At 40.9% G+C, this 19,227-nt stretch overlaps 1 protein-coding gene across 1 annotated transcript in view; it reads left to right on the forward strand.

The window, feature by feature from the left end:
* LOC133535463 (RNA-binding protein Musashi homolog 1-like) overlaps window positions 1-19,227 on the forward strand; it is a 108,195-nt gene that overhangs the window by 71,284 nt on the left and 17,684 nt on the right. The window contains exons 7-8 of the mRNA XM_061875323.1: window positions 16,446-16,494; window positions 18,730-18,812. Of these exons, the coding sequence (XP_061731307.1) occupies window positions 16,446-16,494; window positions 18,730-18,812 (132 nt within the window). The remainder of the gene's footprint in view (window positions 1-16,445; window positions 16,495-18,729; window positions 18,813-19,227) is intronic.

Raw genomic sequence — 19,227 nt, forward strand, 5'->3', positions numbered from 1 at the left:
TTGGGGTCGCGATTTGATTATATATCGATTTTTTTTTTTCGATTCAAAACCGATATTTTTCCGATTCAAAAGGATTCTGTATTCATTCGATACATAGATTTCAGCAGCATCTACCCCAGTCTGCTGACATGCTAGCAGAGTAGTGGATTTAAAAAAAAAAAGCTTTTATAATTGTTAAGGACAATGTTTTATCAACTGATTGCAATAATGTAAATTTGTTTGAACTATTAAACGAACCAAAAATCTGAATTATGTTATCTTTGTGAAAACATTGGACACAGTGTGTTGTCAAGCTTATGAGATGCCATGCAAGTGTAAGCCACTGTGACACTATTGTTCTTTTTTATTATTTTTATAAATGTCTAATGATAATGTCAGTGAGGGATTTTTAATCACTGCTATGCTGAAATCATAACTAATATTGATACTGTTGTTGATAATATTCATTTTTGTTTCACTACTTTTGGTTTGTTCTGTGTGGTGTTTGTGTCTCCTCTCAATTGCTCTGTTTATTGCAGTTCTGAGTGTTGCTGGCTCAGGTTCGGTTTTGGAATTGGATTGCATTGTTATGGTATTGCTGTGTAGTGGTTTGTTGGATTGGATTGGTCATCATTGTCACCGACGTCCCACTGGGTGTGAGTTTTCCTTGCCCTTATGTGGGCCTACCGAGGATGTCGTAGTGGTTTGTGTTGTGGTTTGTGCAGCCCTTTGAGACACTAGTGATTTAGGGCTATATAAGTAAACATTGATTGATTGATTAAAAAAAAAAACACGGTTTAAAAAAATAAAAGAGAAACGATTCTGAATCGCACAACGTGAGAAATGCGATTCGTATTGGAATCGATTTTTTCCCACACCCCTAGTACGTAATATTGTTTTATTTTTCTATAAGTCTCTCAGTTGCTTTCCGGCAATTGTCTTTTTTTCTTTTGTTCTCGCTCGCACTCTCGCTCCAGCCCCAACCCCGTCTCTCGTCCTGGCTGCTGCTTATAACATCGCAGCTGTCGCTGATTTCAAGGCCGGTCCTGGCAACACCCCGCTTCGCTGCAGGCCCGCAGGCCACGCCCCTTCCACAGTTAGCTTCAGAATAACAATGTTATTACAAAGAATAAGAGACCTATTAGACTCTAGAAATGTTGGTGTTACTTAAAAATGCGTGTGTTTAGTTGTGTTCAGTGTTAAAAAATTTTTTACATAGCTCGGTTGGTAGAGTGGCCGTGCCAGCAACTTGAGGGTTGCAGGTTCGATTCCCGCTTCCACCATCCAAGTCACTGCCGTTGTGTCCTTGGGCAAGACACTTTACCCACCTGCTCCCAGTGCCACCCACACTGCTTTAAATGTAACTTAGATATTGGGTTTCACTATGTAAAGCGCTTTGAGTCACTTGAGAAAAGTCCTATATAAATATAATTCACTTCACTCTTACGGAAATACATTTTAAAATATTTGGATTCTTGGCTCTCTCAGCCAAAACGGTTCCCGATATGCTAACAACTAAGCAAGACCTCTTGAATGAAAACCGGGATGGGTAGATCGATACAAATAGACAGTACTGATACCAAGTACAGTACCCAAATATGGTCAATACTACAGTGAGTAGATCAATAGTTTTTATGAATACTATATATAGTACAAGCTAAAAGTTTGGACACACCTTAGCACTTAGGCATGGAGACTGTTTCTACAAACATTTGTGAAAGAATCAATCAATCAATCAATGTTTACTTATATAGCCCGAAATCACGAGTGTCTCAAAGGGCTGCACAAGCCACAACGACATCCTCGGCTCAGATCCCACATCAGGCCAGGTTCAATCAATCAATCAATGTTTATTTATATAGCCCCAAATCACAAATGTCTCAAAGGGCTGCACAAACCACTACGACTACAACATCCTCGGAAGAACCCACAAAAGAGCAAGGAAAACTCACACCCAGTGGGCAGGGAGAATTCACATCCAGTGGGACGCCAGTGACAATGCTGACTATGAGAAACCTTGGAGAGGACCTCAGATGTGGGCAACCGCCCCCCCTCTAGGGTTACCGAAAGCAATGGATGTCGAGCGGGTCTAACATGATACTGTGAAAGTTAAATCCATAGTGGCTCCAACACAGCCGTGAGAGTTCAATCCATAGTGGCTCCAACACAGCCGTGAGAGTTCAGTTCAAAGCGGATCCAAGACAGCAGCGAGAGTCCCGTGCACAGGAAACCATCTCAAGCGGAGGCGGATCAGCAGCGTAGAGATGTCCCCAACCGATACACAGGCGAGCGGTCCATCCTGGGTCTCGACTCTGGACAGCCAGTACTTCATCCATGGTCATCGGACCGGACCCCCTCCACAAGGGAGGGGGGGACATAGAAGAAAAAAGAAAAGAAGCGGCAGATCAACTGGTCTAAAAAGGAGGTCTATTTAAAGGCTAGAGTATACAGATGAGTTTTAAGGTGAGACTTAAATGCTCCTACTGAGGTAGCATCTCGAACTGTTACCGGGAGGGAATTCCAGAGTACTGGAGCCCGAACGGAAAACGCTCTATAGCCCGCAGACTTTTTTTGGGCTCTAGGAATCACTAATAAGCCGAAGTCTTTTGAACGCAGATTTCTTACCGGGACATATGGTACAATAGAACAAAGGTTGTAGAGGACACTAAAGGCAGTGCCTTTAAGGCACGCCCCCAATATTGTTGTCCGGGTGGAAATCGGGAGAAATTTGGGAGAATGGTTGCTCCGGGAGATTTTCGGTAGGGGAACTGAACTTTGGGAGTCCCCTGGGAAAATCGTGAAGGTTGGCAAGTGTGAGTTTTATCGGTGAATAAGGTGTTGCATCTGTACCGGCGGGCCAGCTCTAATGGTAATCTGATATTCTGTCCACTAAAGACGCTGAGATCATTATCCATGCGTTTGTTACGTCTCGTCTCGATTACTGTAACGTATTATTTTCGGGTCTCCCCATGTCTAGCATTAAAAGATTACAAATGCGGCTGCTAGACTTTTGACAAGAACAAGAAAGTTTGATCATATTACGCCTGTACTGTATATACCTTTATATATATTTATACATACATATATACCTATACTTTATATACATATATACATACATATATACCTGTACTGTATATACCTTTATATACATATATACATACATATATACCTATACTGTATATACCTTTATATACATATATACATACATATATACCTATACTGTATATACCTTTATATACATATATACATACATATATACCTATACTGTATATACCTTTATATACATACATATATACCTATACTGTATATACCTTTATATACATATATACATACATATATACCTAAACTGTATATACCTTTATATACATATATACATACATATATACCTATACTGTATATACCTTTATATACATATATACATACATATATACCTAAACTGTATATACCTTTATATACATATATACATACATATATACCTATACTGTATATACCTTTATATACATATATACATACATAAATACCTATACTGTATATACCTTTATATACATATATACATACATATATACCTATACTGTATATACCTTTATATACATATATACATACATATATACCTATACTGTATATACTTTTATATACATACATATATACCTATACTGTATATACCTTTATATACATATATACATACATATATACCTATACTGGCTCACCTGCACTGGCTTCCTGTGCACTTAAGATGTGACTTAAAGGTTTTACTACTTACGTATAAAATACTACACGGTCTAGCTCCATCCTATCTTGCCGATTGTATTGTACCATATGTCCCGGCAAGAAATCTGCCTTCAAAGGACTCCGGCTTATTAGTGATTCCTAAAGCCCAAAAAAAGTCTGCGGGCTATAGAGCGTTTTCATTTCGGGCTCCAGTACTCTGGAATGCCCTCCCGGTAAAAGTTTGAGATGCTACCTCAGTAGAAGCATTTAAGTCTCACCTTAAAACTCATTTGTATACTCTAGCCTTTAAATAGACTCCCTTTTTAGACCAGTTGATCTGCCGTTTCTTTTCTTTTTCTCCTATGTCCCACTCTCCCTTGTGGAGGGGGTCCGGTCCGATCCGGTGGCCATGTACTGCTCGCCCGTGTATCGGCTGGGGACATCTCTGCACTGCTGATCCGCCTCCGCTTGAGATGTTTTCCTGCTGGCTCCGCTGTGAGCGGGACTCTCGCTGCTGTGTTGGATCCGCTTTGGACTGGACTCTTGCGACTGTGTTGGATCCATTGTGGATTGGGCTTTCACGGTATCGTGTTGGACCCGCTCGACATCCATTGCTTTCCTCCTCTCCAAGGTCCTCATAGTCATCATTGTCATGGACGTCCCACTGGGTGTGAGTTTTCCTTGCCCTTATGTGGGCCTACCAAGGATGTCGTAGTGGTTTGTGCAGCCCTTTGAGACACTAGTGATTTAGGGCTATATAAGTAAACATTGATTGATGATTGATTGATATTGCCTCCAGGGCCAAATGAAATTACACGGCCCGCGGGCCAGAGTTTGACACCCATGGAGTATATCGATATATCGCCCAGCCCTAATTAGCATTTTCTGTTGTCAGTTTTGGTCCGAAACATGGTGCCTCTAGTCTCCGTACTCGTGGAAATGTCTCCTCGGATTCTTGCTTTTGGATCCACTTGAATATGAGTTGGTGGGGAGCAGAGTGGCTGCAGAATGCAGCATGGACGGGGCAGACGGGAGAAGTTTGGACTCCACTCACCCATGTGAGAACAGCAATTAGGAGGCTTGACTGAACACTTTGTCTGCTGGCCTGTTTAGAGAGCTGTCCGGAGAGAGTGCGAGGATGAAAGCGGGAGATGTGAGGAGAAAAGCAGGGGGAGGAATGAACGCCACCTTTCATAATCTAGTCGAGGACGCACAAACAGCTGCGGCTGGAAATAACAAAAACATACTTTGAAGGCTGCACTCAGGTGACCCTCATTTGGACACATCACAGCTTCACCAGGATACCACCTCAACTTCTCTCCGCGCGGACGCTGAGGAGTTAATGACGGAGCTGTTGCTAAGCCAATCTCCGCGTCCCCGCAGCCATCCAATCAGATTGTCTTACAGCGCCCCGGGCAGCGGACATCGGAGACGGTCTTCTTATTGGGTTTGGCAAGGGCAAGGGGGCCGGTGCGCATAAGCTGGTACACGTGACGCAGAGAGAGGCCCTTTTCTATTTCCCACGGAACACAATTTCTAATCATGGAATGGGAGTGTGGAATTGCTTTTATCTCTTGGCAATGTGTGCGCAGAATTCGCCCTGGGGGAAAAAAAAAGACTTTCCGATTGGTGTGCTAACCTAGCGTCGATGGTGCTAATGCTAACGGAGGTGCTAGCTGCTTAAGGAACGCCACAATTACGATAAAATGTTGGCTGGCTGCTGTCTAGTCATGTCCTCCTGCCGTTGTGTTGTTGCGTTTCCACCAACAGAGAGCAGGGGAGGATAGAACAATGTCGGTGAAGGACTGTGTGTGTGTGTGTGTGTGTGTGTGTGTGTGTGTGTGTGTGTGTGTGTGTGTGTGTGTGTGTGTGTGTGTGTTGTGGCAATGCGTACTTAATGGGGACATTGGTCTGTTTACACAGTCACCTTTAGGGGACTTCTGACGGTATGGGGACACAAAAACAGGTTTCCTAAAGGGAAACCTTTTTAAATGATAGTCAGATCCATTCTGAAGATGCCTAAGTGATTTTTAAGCTTTGGCCCATAAAACAAGTTTACTGGTTGGTTTGAGTGTGAGACATTTGCACAGCAGCCCACTTTTTTTAAATGGTCCTCATTAGGCACCTACAAATTTGTGTGAATTATGGAAAATTATTCATATTTGGTCCCCATGAACCATGTTAACTTTTTTTTCCCCAGGGTCCCCAGTAAGTATGATCAGCACATTACTTCATCAATCCAGAGATTTAAAGATGTGTATGAGCTAACTGGGCAGTGGATATTTTACCTCATTTTTTTATGCCTCCACAACCTGTAGAAAGGGTGGTCCCCACAAGTCCTGAACAAACACTTGGTCCCTATTCCAAATGATAACCAGCATGAGTGTGTGTGTGTGTGTGTGTGTGTGTGTGTGTGTGTGTGTTGTGGCAATGCGTACTTAATGGGGACATTGGTCTGTTTACACAGTCACCTTTAGGGGACTTCTGACGGTATGGGGACACAAAAACAGGTTTCCTAAAGGGAAACCTTTTTAAATGATAGTCAGATCCATTCTGAAGATGCCTAAGTGATTTTTAAGCTTTGGCCCATAAAACAAGTTTACTGGTTGGTTTGAGTGTGAGACATTTGCACAGCAGCCCACTTTTTTTAAATGGTCCTCATTAGGCACCTACAAATTTGTGTGAATTATGGAAAATTATTCATATTTGGTCCCCATGAACCATGTTAACTTTTTTTCCCCCAGGGTCCCCAGTAAGTATGATCAGCACATTACTTCATCAATCCAGAGATTTAAAGATGTGTATGAGCTAACTGGGCAGTGGATATTTTACCTCATTTTTTTATGCCTCCACAACCTGTAGAAAGGGTGGTCCCCACAAGTCCTGAACAAACACTTGGTCCCTATTCCAAATGATAACCAGCATGAGTGTGTGTGTGTGTGTGTGTGTGTGTGTGTGTGTTGTGGCAATGCGTACTTAATGGGGACATTGGTCTGTTTACACAGTCACCTTTAGGGGACTTCTGACGGTATGGGGACACAAAAACAGGTTTCCTAAAGGGAAACCTTTTTAAATGATAGTCAGATCCATTCTGAAGATGCCTAAGTGATTTTTAAGATTTGGCCCATAAAACAAGTTTACTGGTTGGTTTGGGTGTGAGACATTTGCACAGCAGCCCCCCTTTTTTTAAATGGTCCTCAGTAGTCACCTACAAATTTGTGTGAATTATGGAAAATTATTCATATTTGGTCCCCATGAACCATGTTAACTATTTTTCCCCAGGGTCCCCAGTAAGTATGATCAGCACATTACTTCATCAATCCAGAGATTTAAAGATGTGTATGAGCTAACTGGGCAGTGGATATTTTACCTCATTTTTTTATGCCTCCACAACCTGTAGAAAGGGTGGTCCCCACAAGTCCTGAACAAACACTTGGTCCCTATTCCAAATGATAACCAGCATGAGTGTGTGTGTGTGTGTGTGTGTGTGTGTGTGTGTGTGTTGTGGCAATGCGTACTTAATGGGGACATTGGTCTGTTTACACAGTCACCTTTAGGGGACTTCTGACGGTATGGGGACACAAAAACAGGTTTCCTAAAGGGAAACCTTTTTAAATGATAGTTAGATCCATTCTGAAGATGCCTAAGTGATTTTTAAGCTTTGGCCCATAAAACAAGTTTACTGGTTGGTTTGAGTGTGAGACATTTGCACAGCAGCCCCCTTTTTTTTAAATGGTCCTCAGTAGTCACCTACAAATTTGTGTGAATTATGGAAAATTATTTATATTTGGTCCCCATGAACCATGTTAACTATTTTTCCCCAGGGTCCCCAGTAAGTATGATCAGCACATTACTTCATCAAGCCAGAGATTTAAAGACGTGTATGAGCTAACTGGGCAGTGGACACTTTACCTCATTTTTTTATGCCTCCACAACCTGTAGAAAGGGTGGTCCCCACAAGTCCTGAACAAACACTTGGTCCCCAATTTCAAATGATAACCAGTGTGTGTGTGTGTGTGTGTGTGTGTGTGTGTTTGTGTGTGTGTGTGCTACCTACTGTACTGAGACGGATGGGAGTCAAAAGGGTCAGGGAGACTGCCGAAGCAACCTTGGTCCTCTCCATTTCCATCATTACCACATAGAGCTTGCAACTGTTCTCAATGGTCTACACTGCAAAAAGTCAGTGTTCAAAAACAAGAACAAAAAAATACAAAAATTAGGGGTATTTTATTTGAACTAAGCAAAAATATCTGCCAACAGAACAAGAAAATTCTGCTTGTCAAGACTTTCCAAAACAGGTAAAATTAGCTAACCTCAATGAACCCAAAAATACCTTAAAATTAGAAATGTCCGCTAATGGCTTTTTTGCCGATAGCCGATATTCCGATATTGTCCAACTCTTAATTACCAATTCCGATATCAACCGATACCGATGTATACAGTCGTGGAATGAACACATTATTATGCCTATTTTTGTTGTGATGCCCCACTGGCTGTATGAAACAATCTAACAAGGTTTTCCAAAATAAATCAACTCAGTTTATGGAAAAAAGTGCCAACATGGCACTGCCATATTTATTATTGAAGTCAAAGTGCATTATTTCTTTTTAACATGCCTCAAATCAGCAGCTTGGAATTTGGGACATGCTCTCCCTGAGAGAGCATGAGGAGGTTGAGGGGTAGGGAGTAGCGGGGGGTGTATATTGTTGTGTCCCGAAAGAGTTAATGCTGCAAGAGGTTCTGGATATTTGTCCTGTTGTGTTTATGTTGTGTTACGGTGCGGATGTTCTCCCGAAATGTGTTCGTCATTCTTGTTTGGTGTGGGTTCACAGTGTGGCGCATATTTGTAACAGTGTTAAAGTTGTTTATACGCCTGTATGGCTGTTGACTAAGTATGCATGGTATTCACTTGTGTGCGTGAAAAGCCGTAGATATTATGTGACTGGACCGGCACGCAAAGGCAGTGCCTTTAAGGTTTATTGGCGCTCTTTACTTCTCCCCATGTCCGTGTATACAAAAGCGTTTTAAAAAGTCATACATTTTACTATTAGAAACCGATACCGATAATTTTGAAACCTATACCGTTTTCAAAATTTTACCGGTCTCGGAATATTCCTAAAAAAAGCTTTAAAGTGCTTGATTTTCGCTATTTGCGATGCTACTATCCATTTCCCTGTGACGTCACACAGTGCCGCCAATGTAAACAAACAATTGCGAATACCACAGCAAGATATAGCGACATTAGCTCGGATTCAAACTCGGATTTCAGCGGCTTAAGCGATTCAACAGATTACGCATGTATTGAAACGGATGGTTGGAGTATGAAAATATTGAAGAAGAAACTGAAGCTATTGAGCGAATAGCTATTGACGCTATTCATAGCCATAGCATGGCCGAATAGCTTCGTTAGCATCGCCGGTAAAATGTGCGGACCAAACGATCAGGACTTTCGCATCTTTTGACACTGGAGCAACTTAAATCCGTCGATTGGTGAGTGTTTGTTTCGCATTAAATGTGGGTGGAAGGAAACGTAATATAGTTGCAAATGCATCTGCAGGTTATCCATACATCTCTGTTCCATGTCTGCTTTAGCACCGCCGGTAAATAGCATGTTAGCATCGATTAGCGTAGCATGTTAGCATCGATTAGCTGGCAGTCAACATCAACAAAACTCACCTTTGTGATTTCGTTGACTTAATCGTTGCAAATGCATCTGCAGGTTATCCATACATCTCTGTGCCATGTCTGCTTTAGCATCGCCGGTAAAATGTGGAGACACTCTGGCACATTCAATGGGGGTCTGGCGGCAGATTTCGTGCCACTTTGGCATCTTGGGGCCAGTGGTGCAACTTGAATCCCTCCCTGTTAGTGTTGTTACACCCTCCGACAACACACCGACGAGGCATGATGTCTCCAAGGTTCCAAAAAATAGTCAAAAAAACGGAAAATAACAGAGCTGAGACCCAGTGTTTGTAATGTGTTGAAAATGAAAATGGTGGCTGTGTTACCTCGGCGACGTCACATTCTGACGTCATCGCCTCCAGCGCGATAAACAGAAAGGCGTTTAATTCGCCAAAATTCACCCATTTAGAGTTCGGAAATTGGTTAAAAAAATAGATGGTCTTTTTTCTGCACCATCAAGGTATATATTGACGCTTACATAGGTCTGCTGATAATGTTCCCCTTTAAAGCATTTATCGGCCGATAATATTGGCAGTCTGATATTATTGGACATATCTACTTAAAATAAGTATATTCTCACTAATAACAACTGCACTACTATACAAGTACGTATTTTCTACTGTTTCATTGAAAATAAAACAGCAAAGTCCATTTGGCTATTTTAATTATAAGACACAATTGTGTCAAAGTCATAATTTTTTTTTTTTTTTACATACTTGAAATAAGAAACGATTACTTTAAAAAGGTAGTTTTATACTTGCGAGTGTTGATGACACAGCTTTTCGACAGTTGATATTCTAGTTTCAAGCATGTTTAGGTCATCACATCTCAGCAAGACGCTGTAATATCTTACTGAGATCATTTAGGACCAAAACCCTTAAAACAAGTAAAACACACATAAAATCTTCTTAGTGAGAAGAATGATTTTATCAGACAGAAAATAAGCAAATATCACTCTTATTTCATCCTACTTAGGTTTCAGTTTTTGCATTGTAGGGACACATTGTCACGCACACACACCCACACACACACACACACACTTGCATGCACACGCACACACATGCACGCTCAATCACCAAGTGGTGAGCGTGTTCATCAAAGTAAAGGTTAGAAATCAGGCAGCCTGGTCATCCCGAGGCTTCCACCACTCACGTTACACTGGCTTGAGTTTCAGCGGCGCTGCAGCCTAATGGAAATAGACATGTGGTCATTCTCCACCTGTGTCGCCATGTGACCCAGACATAGTCCACCTGCCGTGGATTGGGCTGATTTTCCCCCCTTGTGGTACACTTCACGAGTTATTTGTCCCTTTTTGTTTCTTTTTTTGCATTGAAAATAATATTTATCAGACCAGAGATTCATCAAAAATGTGTTTTTGCCAATTAACTCTGCATTTACACAACAACATTGTGTAAATGTCAACATTTTTCCTTTTCATTTGGTAGCAAGAAACTCAAGTATGTCATTAACAATGTAAGTACAATGGATATAGAAGCTCACCATTAGGGTAGACGCAGCATTGGCTGCTGTGACGCGAGAAATTGGGCCGCCATCTTGAAGTGGTGATGAGGAGGCAGTTGACAGGTAGAAAACAAAGATGGTGTTCAGCGTTTTCCCGCTCAAATGAGTTGAAAATAGGAATCGGGGGATTACTTTTTTGCAGATGATGTGGTCCTGATGGCTTCATCTGACCGGGATCTTCAGCTCTCACTGGATCGGTTTGCAGCCGAGTGTGAAGCAACCGGAATGAGAATCAGCACCTCCAAGTCCGAGTCCATGGTTCTCGCCCGGAAAAGGTTAGAGTGCCATCTCCGGGTTGGGGAGGAGACCCTGCCCCAAGTGGAGGAGTTCAAGTACCTAGGAGTCTTGTTCATGAGTGAGGGAAGAGTGGATCGTGAGATCGACAGGCGGATCGGTGCAGCGTCTTCAGTAATGCGGACGTTGTATCGATCCGTTGTGGTGAAGAAGGAGCTGAGCCGGAAGGCAAAGCTCTCAATTTACCGGTCGATCTACGTTCCCATCCTCACCTATGGTCATGAGCTTTGGGTCATGACCGAAAGGATAAGATCACGGGTACAAGCGGCCCAAATGAGTTTGGGTCTCTCCCTTAGAGATAGGGTGAGAAGCTCTGCCATCCGGGAGGAACTCAAAGTAAAGCCGCTGCTCCTCCACATGAAGAGGAGCCAGATGAAGTGGTTCGGGCATCTGGTCAGGATGCCACCCGAACGCCTCCCTAGGGAGGTGTTTAGGGCACGTCCAACCGGTAGGAGGCCACGGGGAAGACCCAGGGCACGTTGGGAAGACTATGTCTCCCGGCTGGCCTGGGAACGCCTCGGGATCCCCCGGGAAGAGCTAGACGAAGTGGCTGGGGAGAGGGAAGTCTGGGTTTCCCTGCTTAGGCTGTTGCCCCCGCGACCCGACCTCGGATAAGCGGAAGAAGATGGATGGATGGATGGGATTACTTTAGTACTTAAGGCAGCACGGTGCGAGAGGGGTTAGTGCGTCTGCCTCACAATACAAAGGTCCTGGGTTCGATCCTGCACTCGGGATCTTTCTGTGTGGAGTTTGAATGTCTTCTCCGTGACTGCACGGGTTCCCTCCGGGTACTCCGGCTTCCTCCCACTTCCAAAGACATGCACCTGGGGATAGGCCCCTCCCACTTCCAAAGACATGCACCTGGGGATAGGCCCCTCCCACCTCCATAGACATGCACCTGGAGATAGGCCCCTCCCACTTCCAAAGACATGCACCTGGGGATAGGCCCCTCCCACCTCCATAGACATGCACCTGGGGATAGGTTGGTTGGCAATACCGCGACCCTGAAGGGAATAAGCGGTAGAAGATGGATGGATGTATTTAACATTAACGTACTATTGGTTTTATTTTGTGAAAAAAATATTACCAGAGAGTTGAGAAGGAGCAAAGATCTTCAATAGTACTGAAATTGAAGCTGCTCGCAAACAAGAGTATGACCATAATAATAACCATCATAATAATTCTGAATCCAGTGAAATAGATTGGTGGTTTTAGCTCATATAAAGACTTTCAGGTGTTTATATATGTTTATGTTTAAGTATTGGGCAGATGCTTTTATCCAAAGCAACATACATAAAAAATACATATAAAACAATCACTGTAAACATAATCATTTAAGGGAAGAATGTAATAGAAAATATCAAAACAAAGTGTCAAGACAGAATAAACTCACTGCTGCTGCAGCAACTAAGATACAGTCTATACCAGGGGTCACCAACACGGTGCCCGCGGGCACCAGGTCGCCCGTAAGGACCAGATGAGTCGCCCGCTGGCCTGTTCTAAAAATACTTCAAATGGCAGCACTTACCAGTGAGCTGCCTCAATTTTTTATTTATTTACTAGCAAACCGGTCTCACTTAGCTGGACATTTTTAATTCTAAGAGAGACAAAACTCAAATAGAATTTGAAAAGCCAAGAAAATATTTTAAAGACTTTGTCTTCACGTGTTAAAATAAATTCATTAATTTTTTTACTTTGCTTCTTATAACTTTCAGAAAGACAATTTTAGAGAAAAAATACAACCTTATAAATGATTTTAGTATTTTTAAACACATTACCTTTTTACGTTTTAAATTCCTTCCTCTTCTTTCCTGACAATTTAAATCAATGTTCAAGTAAATTTATTTTTTTATTGTAAAGAATAATAAATACATTTTAATTTAATTCTTCATTTTAGCTTCTGTTTTTTCGACGAAGAATATTTGTGAAATATTTCTTCAAACTTATTATGATTAAAATTCAAAAAAAGTATTCTGGCATATCTAGAAAATCTTTAGAATCAAATTTAAATCCTGACAAAATGCCCGCTCTCCTGCTTCCCGAGCACTAATCAAAAGTAGTATTTAAGCTCGTCTTTGCCAGTCAGTCGCCCTGTGCTGACTTGTTTTATGCCTTGCCATAGTTTCGTGCTTCATGCCATGCCAAGTAAGTTTTGTTTGATTTATGTTCATAGTCTGTTTTTGTGTTAGCTTTGTTCCTTAGCCCAAGTTGTGTCTCCACTGCTAGCGATTTTTGTTTGTATCTTTTTTTAGTTTAAATTAAATCATGTTTTTACCTAAATGCCGTGTCCCGAGTAGTCCGTCTGCCTACCTGGGGGAACGACCCTGCAGCAAGCTGCGACCCCCCCCATCGTGACATACAATACTTCTTACCATTAATGCGACTTCTTGAACAGGTGCGGTAGAAAACGGATGGATGGATTTAAATCCATGAGAATGTTTTAGCACTGTGATTACCAGCGAAATCATTCATAATTATCGCGTTAGGCAATGTCAGCTAAGATTTATCTGAGAGCCAGATGCAGTCATCAAAAGAGCCACATCTGGCTCTAGAGCCACATCTGGCTCTAGAGCCATAGGTTCCCTACCCCTGATGTAAATGAATGAAATTTAGGTCTAAGTGAGACCTACATGGAGGTTTCATGTCCCTACAACATTCCTACCAGAAGTTACAAGCAGTTTTTTCTGTGTTTTCTTCCTAGGAGCAGTTTTGTCTGGGTTTTATTCCTAGGGGGCACTAGAGCGCATTTTTGAGTTTTTGTTTTTTTTTGTTTTTGTTTTTATTAGATCGCAATTTTCGCCAGTCCTGATGAGTGTGTCCAGTTTGGTGAGTTTTGAAGCATTTTAAGGGGGTCAAATTACAGCTCAAAGAGGCAAAAATGACATTTTTTAGGAAACTTTTGTTTTGAAGTGGTTTTTACCAACTTCCTGTTGATTTTTTGCTGAAGGATGTCTTTTTTTTTAAAATCTAGGTCTAAGTGAGACCTACATAGAGGTTTTTGTTTCATGTCTCTACGACATTCCTAACGGAAGTTACAAGCAGTTTTGTCTGTGTTTTATTCCTAGGGGGCGATAGAGCGCATTTTAGAGTTTTTTTTTTTTTTATTAGATCGCAATTTTCGCCAGTCCTGATGAGTGTGTCCAGTTTGGTGAGTTTTGAAGCATTTTAAGGGGGTCAAATTACAGCTCAAAGAGGCAAAAATGACATTTTTTAGGAAACTTTTGTTTTGAAGTGGTTTTTGCCAACTTCCTGTTGATTTTTTTGCTGAGGGATCCATCCATCCATCCATTTCCTACCGCTTATTCCCTTTTGGGGTCGCGGGGGGCGCTGGCGCCTATCTCAGGGATGTCTTTTTTTTAAAATCTAGGTCTAAGTGAGACCTACATAGAGGTTTTTGTTTCATGTCTCTATGACATTCCTAACGGAAGTTACGAGCAGTTTTGTCTGTGTTTTTTCCTAGGGGGCGCTAGAGCGCAATTTTGAGTTTTGGGGTTTGGTTTTTTTTTATTAGATGGCAATTTTCGCCAGTCCTGATGTGAGTTTTGAAGCATGTTAAGGGGGTCAAATTACAGCTCAAAGAGGTAAAAAAGAAATTTTTTAGGAAACTTTTATTTTGAAGGGGTTTTTGCCAACTTCCTGTTGATTTTTTGCTGAGGGACGTTTTTTTTTTTTAATCTAGGTCTAAGTCAGACCTACATAGAGGTTTTTGTTTCATGTCTACGACATTCCTAACGGAAGTTAAAAGCAGTTTTGTCTGTGTTTTTTCCCAGGGGGCGCTAGAGCGCAATTTTGAGTTTTGGGATTTGGTTTATTTATTAGATCGCAATTTTCTCCAGTCCTGATGAGTGTGTCCAGTTTGGTGAGTTTTGGGTCAAATTACAGCTCATAGAGGCAAAAATGACATTTTTTAGGAAACTTTTATTTTGAAGTGGTTTTTACCAACTTCCTGTTGATTTTTTGCTGAAGGATGTCTTTTTTTTTTTAAATCTGGGTCTAAGTGAGACCTACATAGTGGTTTTTGTTTCATGTCTCTATGACATTCCTAACGGAAGTTACAAGCAGTTTTGTCTGTGTTTTATTCCTAGGGGGCGCTAGAGCGCAATTTTGAGTTTTGGGGTTTGGTTTATTTATTAGATGGCAATTTTCGCCTGTCCTGATGTGAGTTTTGAAGCATGTTAAGGGGGTCAAATTACAGCTCATATAATAATAATAAAATTTTAGGAATACAATAGTCATCTGTCCCAAAGGGACATTCGGTCCCTAACCGGCATAGCTCGGTTGGTAGAGCGGCTGTGCCAGCAACTTGAGGGTTGCAGGTTCGATTCCCGCGTTCCGCCATCCTAGTCACTGGCGTTGTGTCCTTGGGCAAGACACTTCCCCCACCTGCTCCCAGTGCCAGCCACACTGGTTTAAATGTAACTTGGATATTGGGTTTCACTATGTAAAGCGCTTTGAGTCACTAGAGAAAAGCGCTATATAAATATAATTCACTTCACTTCACTAATAATTTGGGAGTTTCCGGCGGGCCAGATTGAAAAGCTTAACAAGCCGCACGTGGCCCCCGGGCCTTAATTTGCCCAGTTGTGGTTTAAATAGTGTGCGTGGACACTAGCTGTGAAATTACAAAAACTATTTGGGACTAATTTAGTGCGTGGAAACGTAGCGGCTGAAGAACTGGAGCTCCAAAAGTCTCCTGGCAGCGAGGGGAGGGTTGAGGGGGTGTTGGTGAGAAGCGGGAGGAGGAGGAGGACTATGAATAGGCCGGTGGAGAAGAAAAGGAGTCCATGTTGACAAAGGCCCTTGTTCACTCCCTTTTCACATGCTAAGTGTTTGTCAGCAAATTTTCTATCTCGCATCAAAACTTTCTGATCCCCAGCGTTATTTCTCCCCGTTCTATTCTCCTCTCCCCACTATTGAGATGAAATCATTGAAATTCTTTGCAAGGTCTCCGAGGGATTTGTCAACTTTGTGGGGACAGAAGCAATGAAAGGAGCAATGAAGAATTTCCTCAAGTGTCTTCTGATCTTTCATGCTTCTTGCAGATTGTTGGATAAAGAGTGTGTTTTTTTTTTTTCTTCTCCACTTTTCACACACACACATCACTTGTTCCTCCTTTGTCACCTGTCGCCCCTCCCTCTCCCTGTCTCTCTCTCCATCTGTTGTCCCGGCTTGCTAAAGCGGCACAATGGCCCCCCATGCTGGGTAACGATGTGCGTGTGTTAATGTCCAAGCCCATCCAACACTCTGCTTTGTTCCCGCAGGTCGATGACGCCATGCTTATGTTTGACAAAACAACCAACAGACACAGAGGTGCGTACACACAACATCACACGTACTGTACACACACACACACACACACACACACACACATGAATGAATGGACCTTATGAGATGTCCCCGAGGGAGAGGTGGACCCTCTAATCATATTCATGCACTTTTCCTCCCCGGCCCCCCTCCCTGCTACATTTATCTCTGTCTTCTCCCAGCGAGAATGAAGTGCTGCACCCTCTGAGGGTCGCAATAAAGGGTCAGGATGGTTCCAGGAGAGGATGGAACTTAATGAGACAAGTGAGGCAGAAGGAGGTTAGGAAAAGAGAAGAAGGAAGGGAATATATCTTTAACAAGGGTGCTCACACCTTTACAGCTAGCTAGCTATATATATATTTGCTACCGCTTGTCCCTTTTGGGGTTGCTGGCTTCCACCCGAATGCAGCTGAGATATATATATATATATATATATATATATATATACACACACACATGTGTATACATATATATGTATGTATATATATATATATATATATATATACATATACATATATATGTATATATATATACAAATACATATGTATATACTGTATATGTGTGTATATGTTTATATATTTATGTGTATATATATGTATATGTATATATACATATGTATATGTCTATGTATGTGTATATATATATTCGTATATATGTATGTGTGTATATGTATGTATGTATACATATACATATATACGTATACATATGTATATACTGTATATGTTTATATATGTGTGTATATATGTATGTTTGTATATGTATAAATGTATATAGATATATACACGTATACATATGTATATATATGTTTGTATATGTGTATATATAAGTATATGTATATGTGTATATATTTGTATATATGTATGTATATATTTGTTTATATATATGTGTTTATATACATATGTATATATATATGTATATGTATGTATACATATATATGTATATGTATGTATACATATATATGTATATGTATGTATACATATATATGTATGTATATGTATGTATACATATATGTATATATGTATATGTATGTATACATATATGTATATATATGTATACATATATATGTATGTATATGTATGTATACATATATGTATATATGTATATGTATGTATACATATATGTATATATGTATATGTATGTATACATATATATGTATATGTATGTATACATATGTATACATATATATGTATATGTATGTATACATATGTATGTATATGTATATATATGTGTATGTATATATATATATATATATATATATGTATTTATGTATATATATATAAATATATATATACAAATGCGTGTGTATATATATATATATACACACGTGTGTGTATGTAAATATATATGTGTATATATACGTGTATATATGTATGTATATATATATATATATTTATGTATATATATATATATATATACACACACACACAATCCATCCATCCATCCATCCATCTCAGCTGCATTAGGGCAGAAAGCGAGGTACACCCTGGACAAGTCGCCACCTCATCGCATGGTTATATACATATATATATATATATATGTATATATATGTATATATATATACAGGCCAAAAGTTTGGACACACCTTCTCCTCATTCAATGTGTTTTCTTTATTTTCATGACTATTTACATTGTAGATTGTCACATCAAAACATGTGGAGTTATGTGCTTAACAAAAAAAGGTGAAATAAATTAAAACATGTTTTATATTCTAGTTTCTTCAAAATAGCCACCTTTTGCTCCGATTACTGATTTGCACACTCTTGGCATTCTCTCCATGAGCTTCAAGAGGTAGTCACCTGAAATAGGTGTGCTCGACGCTCACAAAGAGAATGCCAAGAGTGTTCAAAAGCAGTCAGTCACCTGTCTTAAAGTCATGTGACTGAATCCAACCAATAGATGAGTGGCGTGGGAAATGGAGGTGATTTCAGGTGTTGAAGAAGCAGCACAACAGCTGAAGCTGACATGTGAGCTCTGTCTCACATTGCTGCTTCTCTGCTGTGATGGAAGGTGAGGAAAAGTCTGTTGGACGGCGGTCACTTCTCTACTGTCCTGTCCTGTCCGGTCTATTCCTGTCCGTGTCATCAGCCTGTAATAGTCTTGTTCCTCCGTGTGAGATTGGATCTCATTTCCGACACGACTCTTGTTAGATCTGCTCATCAGAGCTCAGATATACATAGCAAGGTTGTTTTTTTTACAATTGTACTTCTTGTTATAAAACTACAGAATTTTTGTGTCTTCCAGGTTTTGGTTTTGTCACCTTTGAGAACGAAGATGTGGTGGAGAAAGTGTGTGAGATCCACTTCCATGAGATCAACAACAAAATGGTAGGCAGGATGAACACAATTGCCACTTCATTAGGTACAGGAGTAAAATATTACATTCTATACCACAGTGATTTTCAACCACTGTGCCGCGGCGCACACAAGAGTTACTGTCTGGTGTGCGGTGGGAAATTATGCGACTTTACTTAATGGGTCCCAAAAATATTTTTTGCAAATACCGTATTTCCTTGAATCGCCGCCGGGTATATAGTATGCGCCTGCCTAGAATTACTGCCGGGTATATAGTATGCGCCTGCCTAGAATTACTGCCGGGTATATAGTATGCGCCTGCCTAGAATTACTGCCGGGTATATAGTATGCGCCTGCCTAGAATTACTGCCGGGTATATAGTATGCGCCTGCCTAGAATTACTGCCGGGTATATAGTATGCGCCTGCCTAGAATTACTGCCGGGTATA

Source organism: Nerophis ophidion, linkage group LG16 (genome assembly GCF_033978795.1).
Source record: "Nerophis ophidion isolate RoL-2023_Sa linkage group LG16, RoL_Noph_v1.0, whole genome shotgun sequence".
Lineage (NCBI taxonomy): Eukaryota > Metazoa > Chordata > Actinopteri > Syngnathiformes > Syngnathidae > Nerophis > Nerophis ophidion.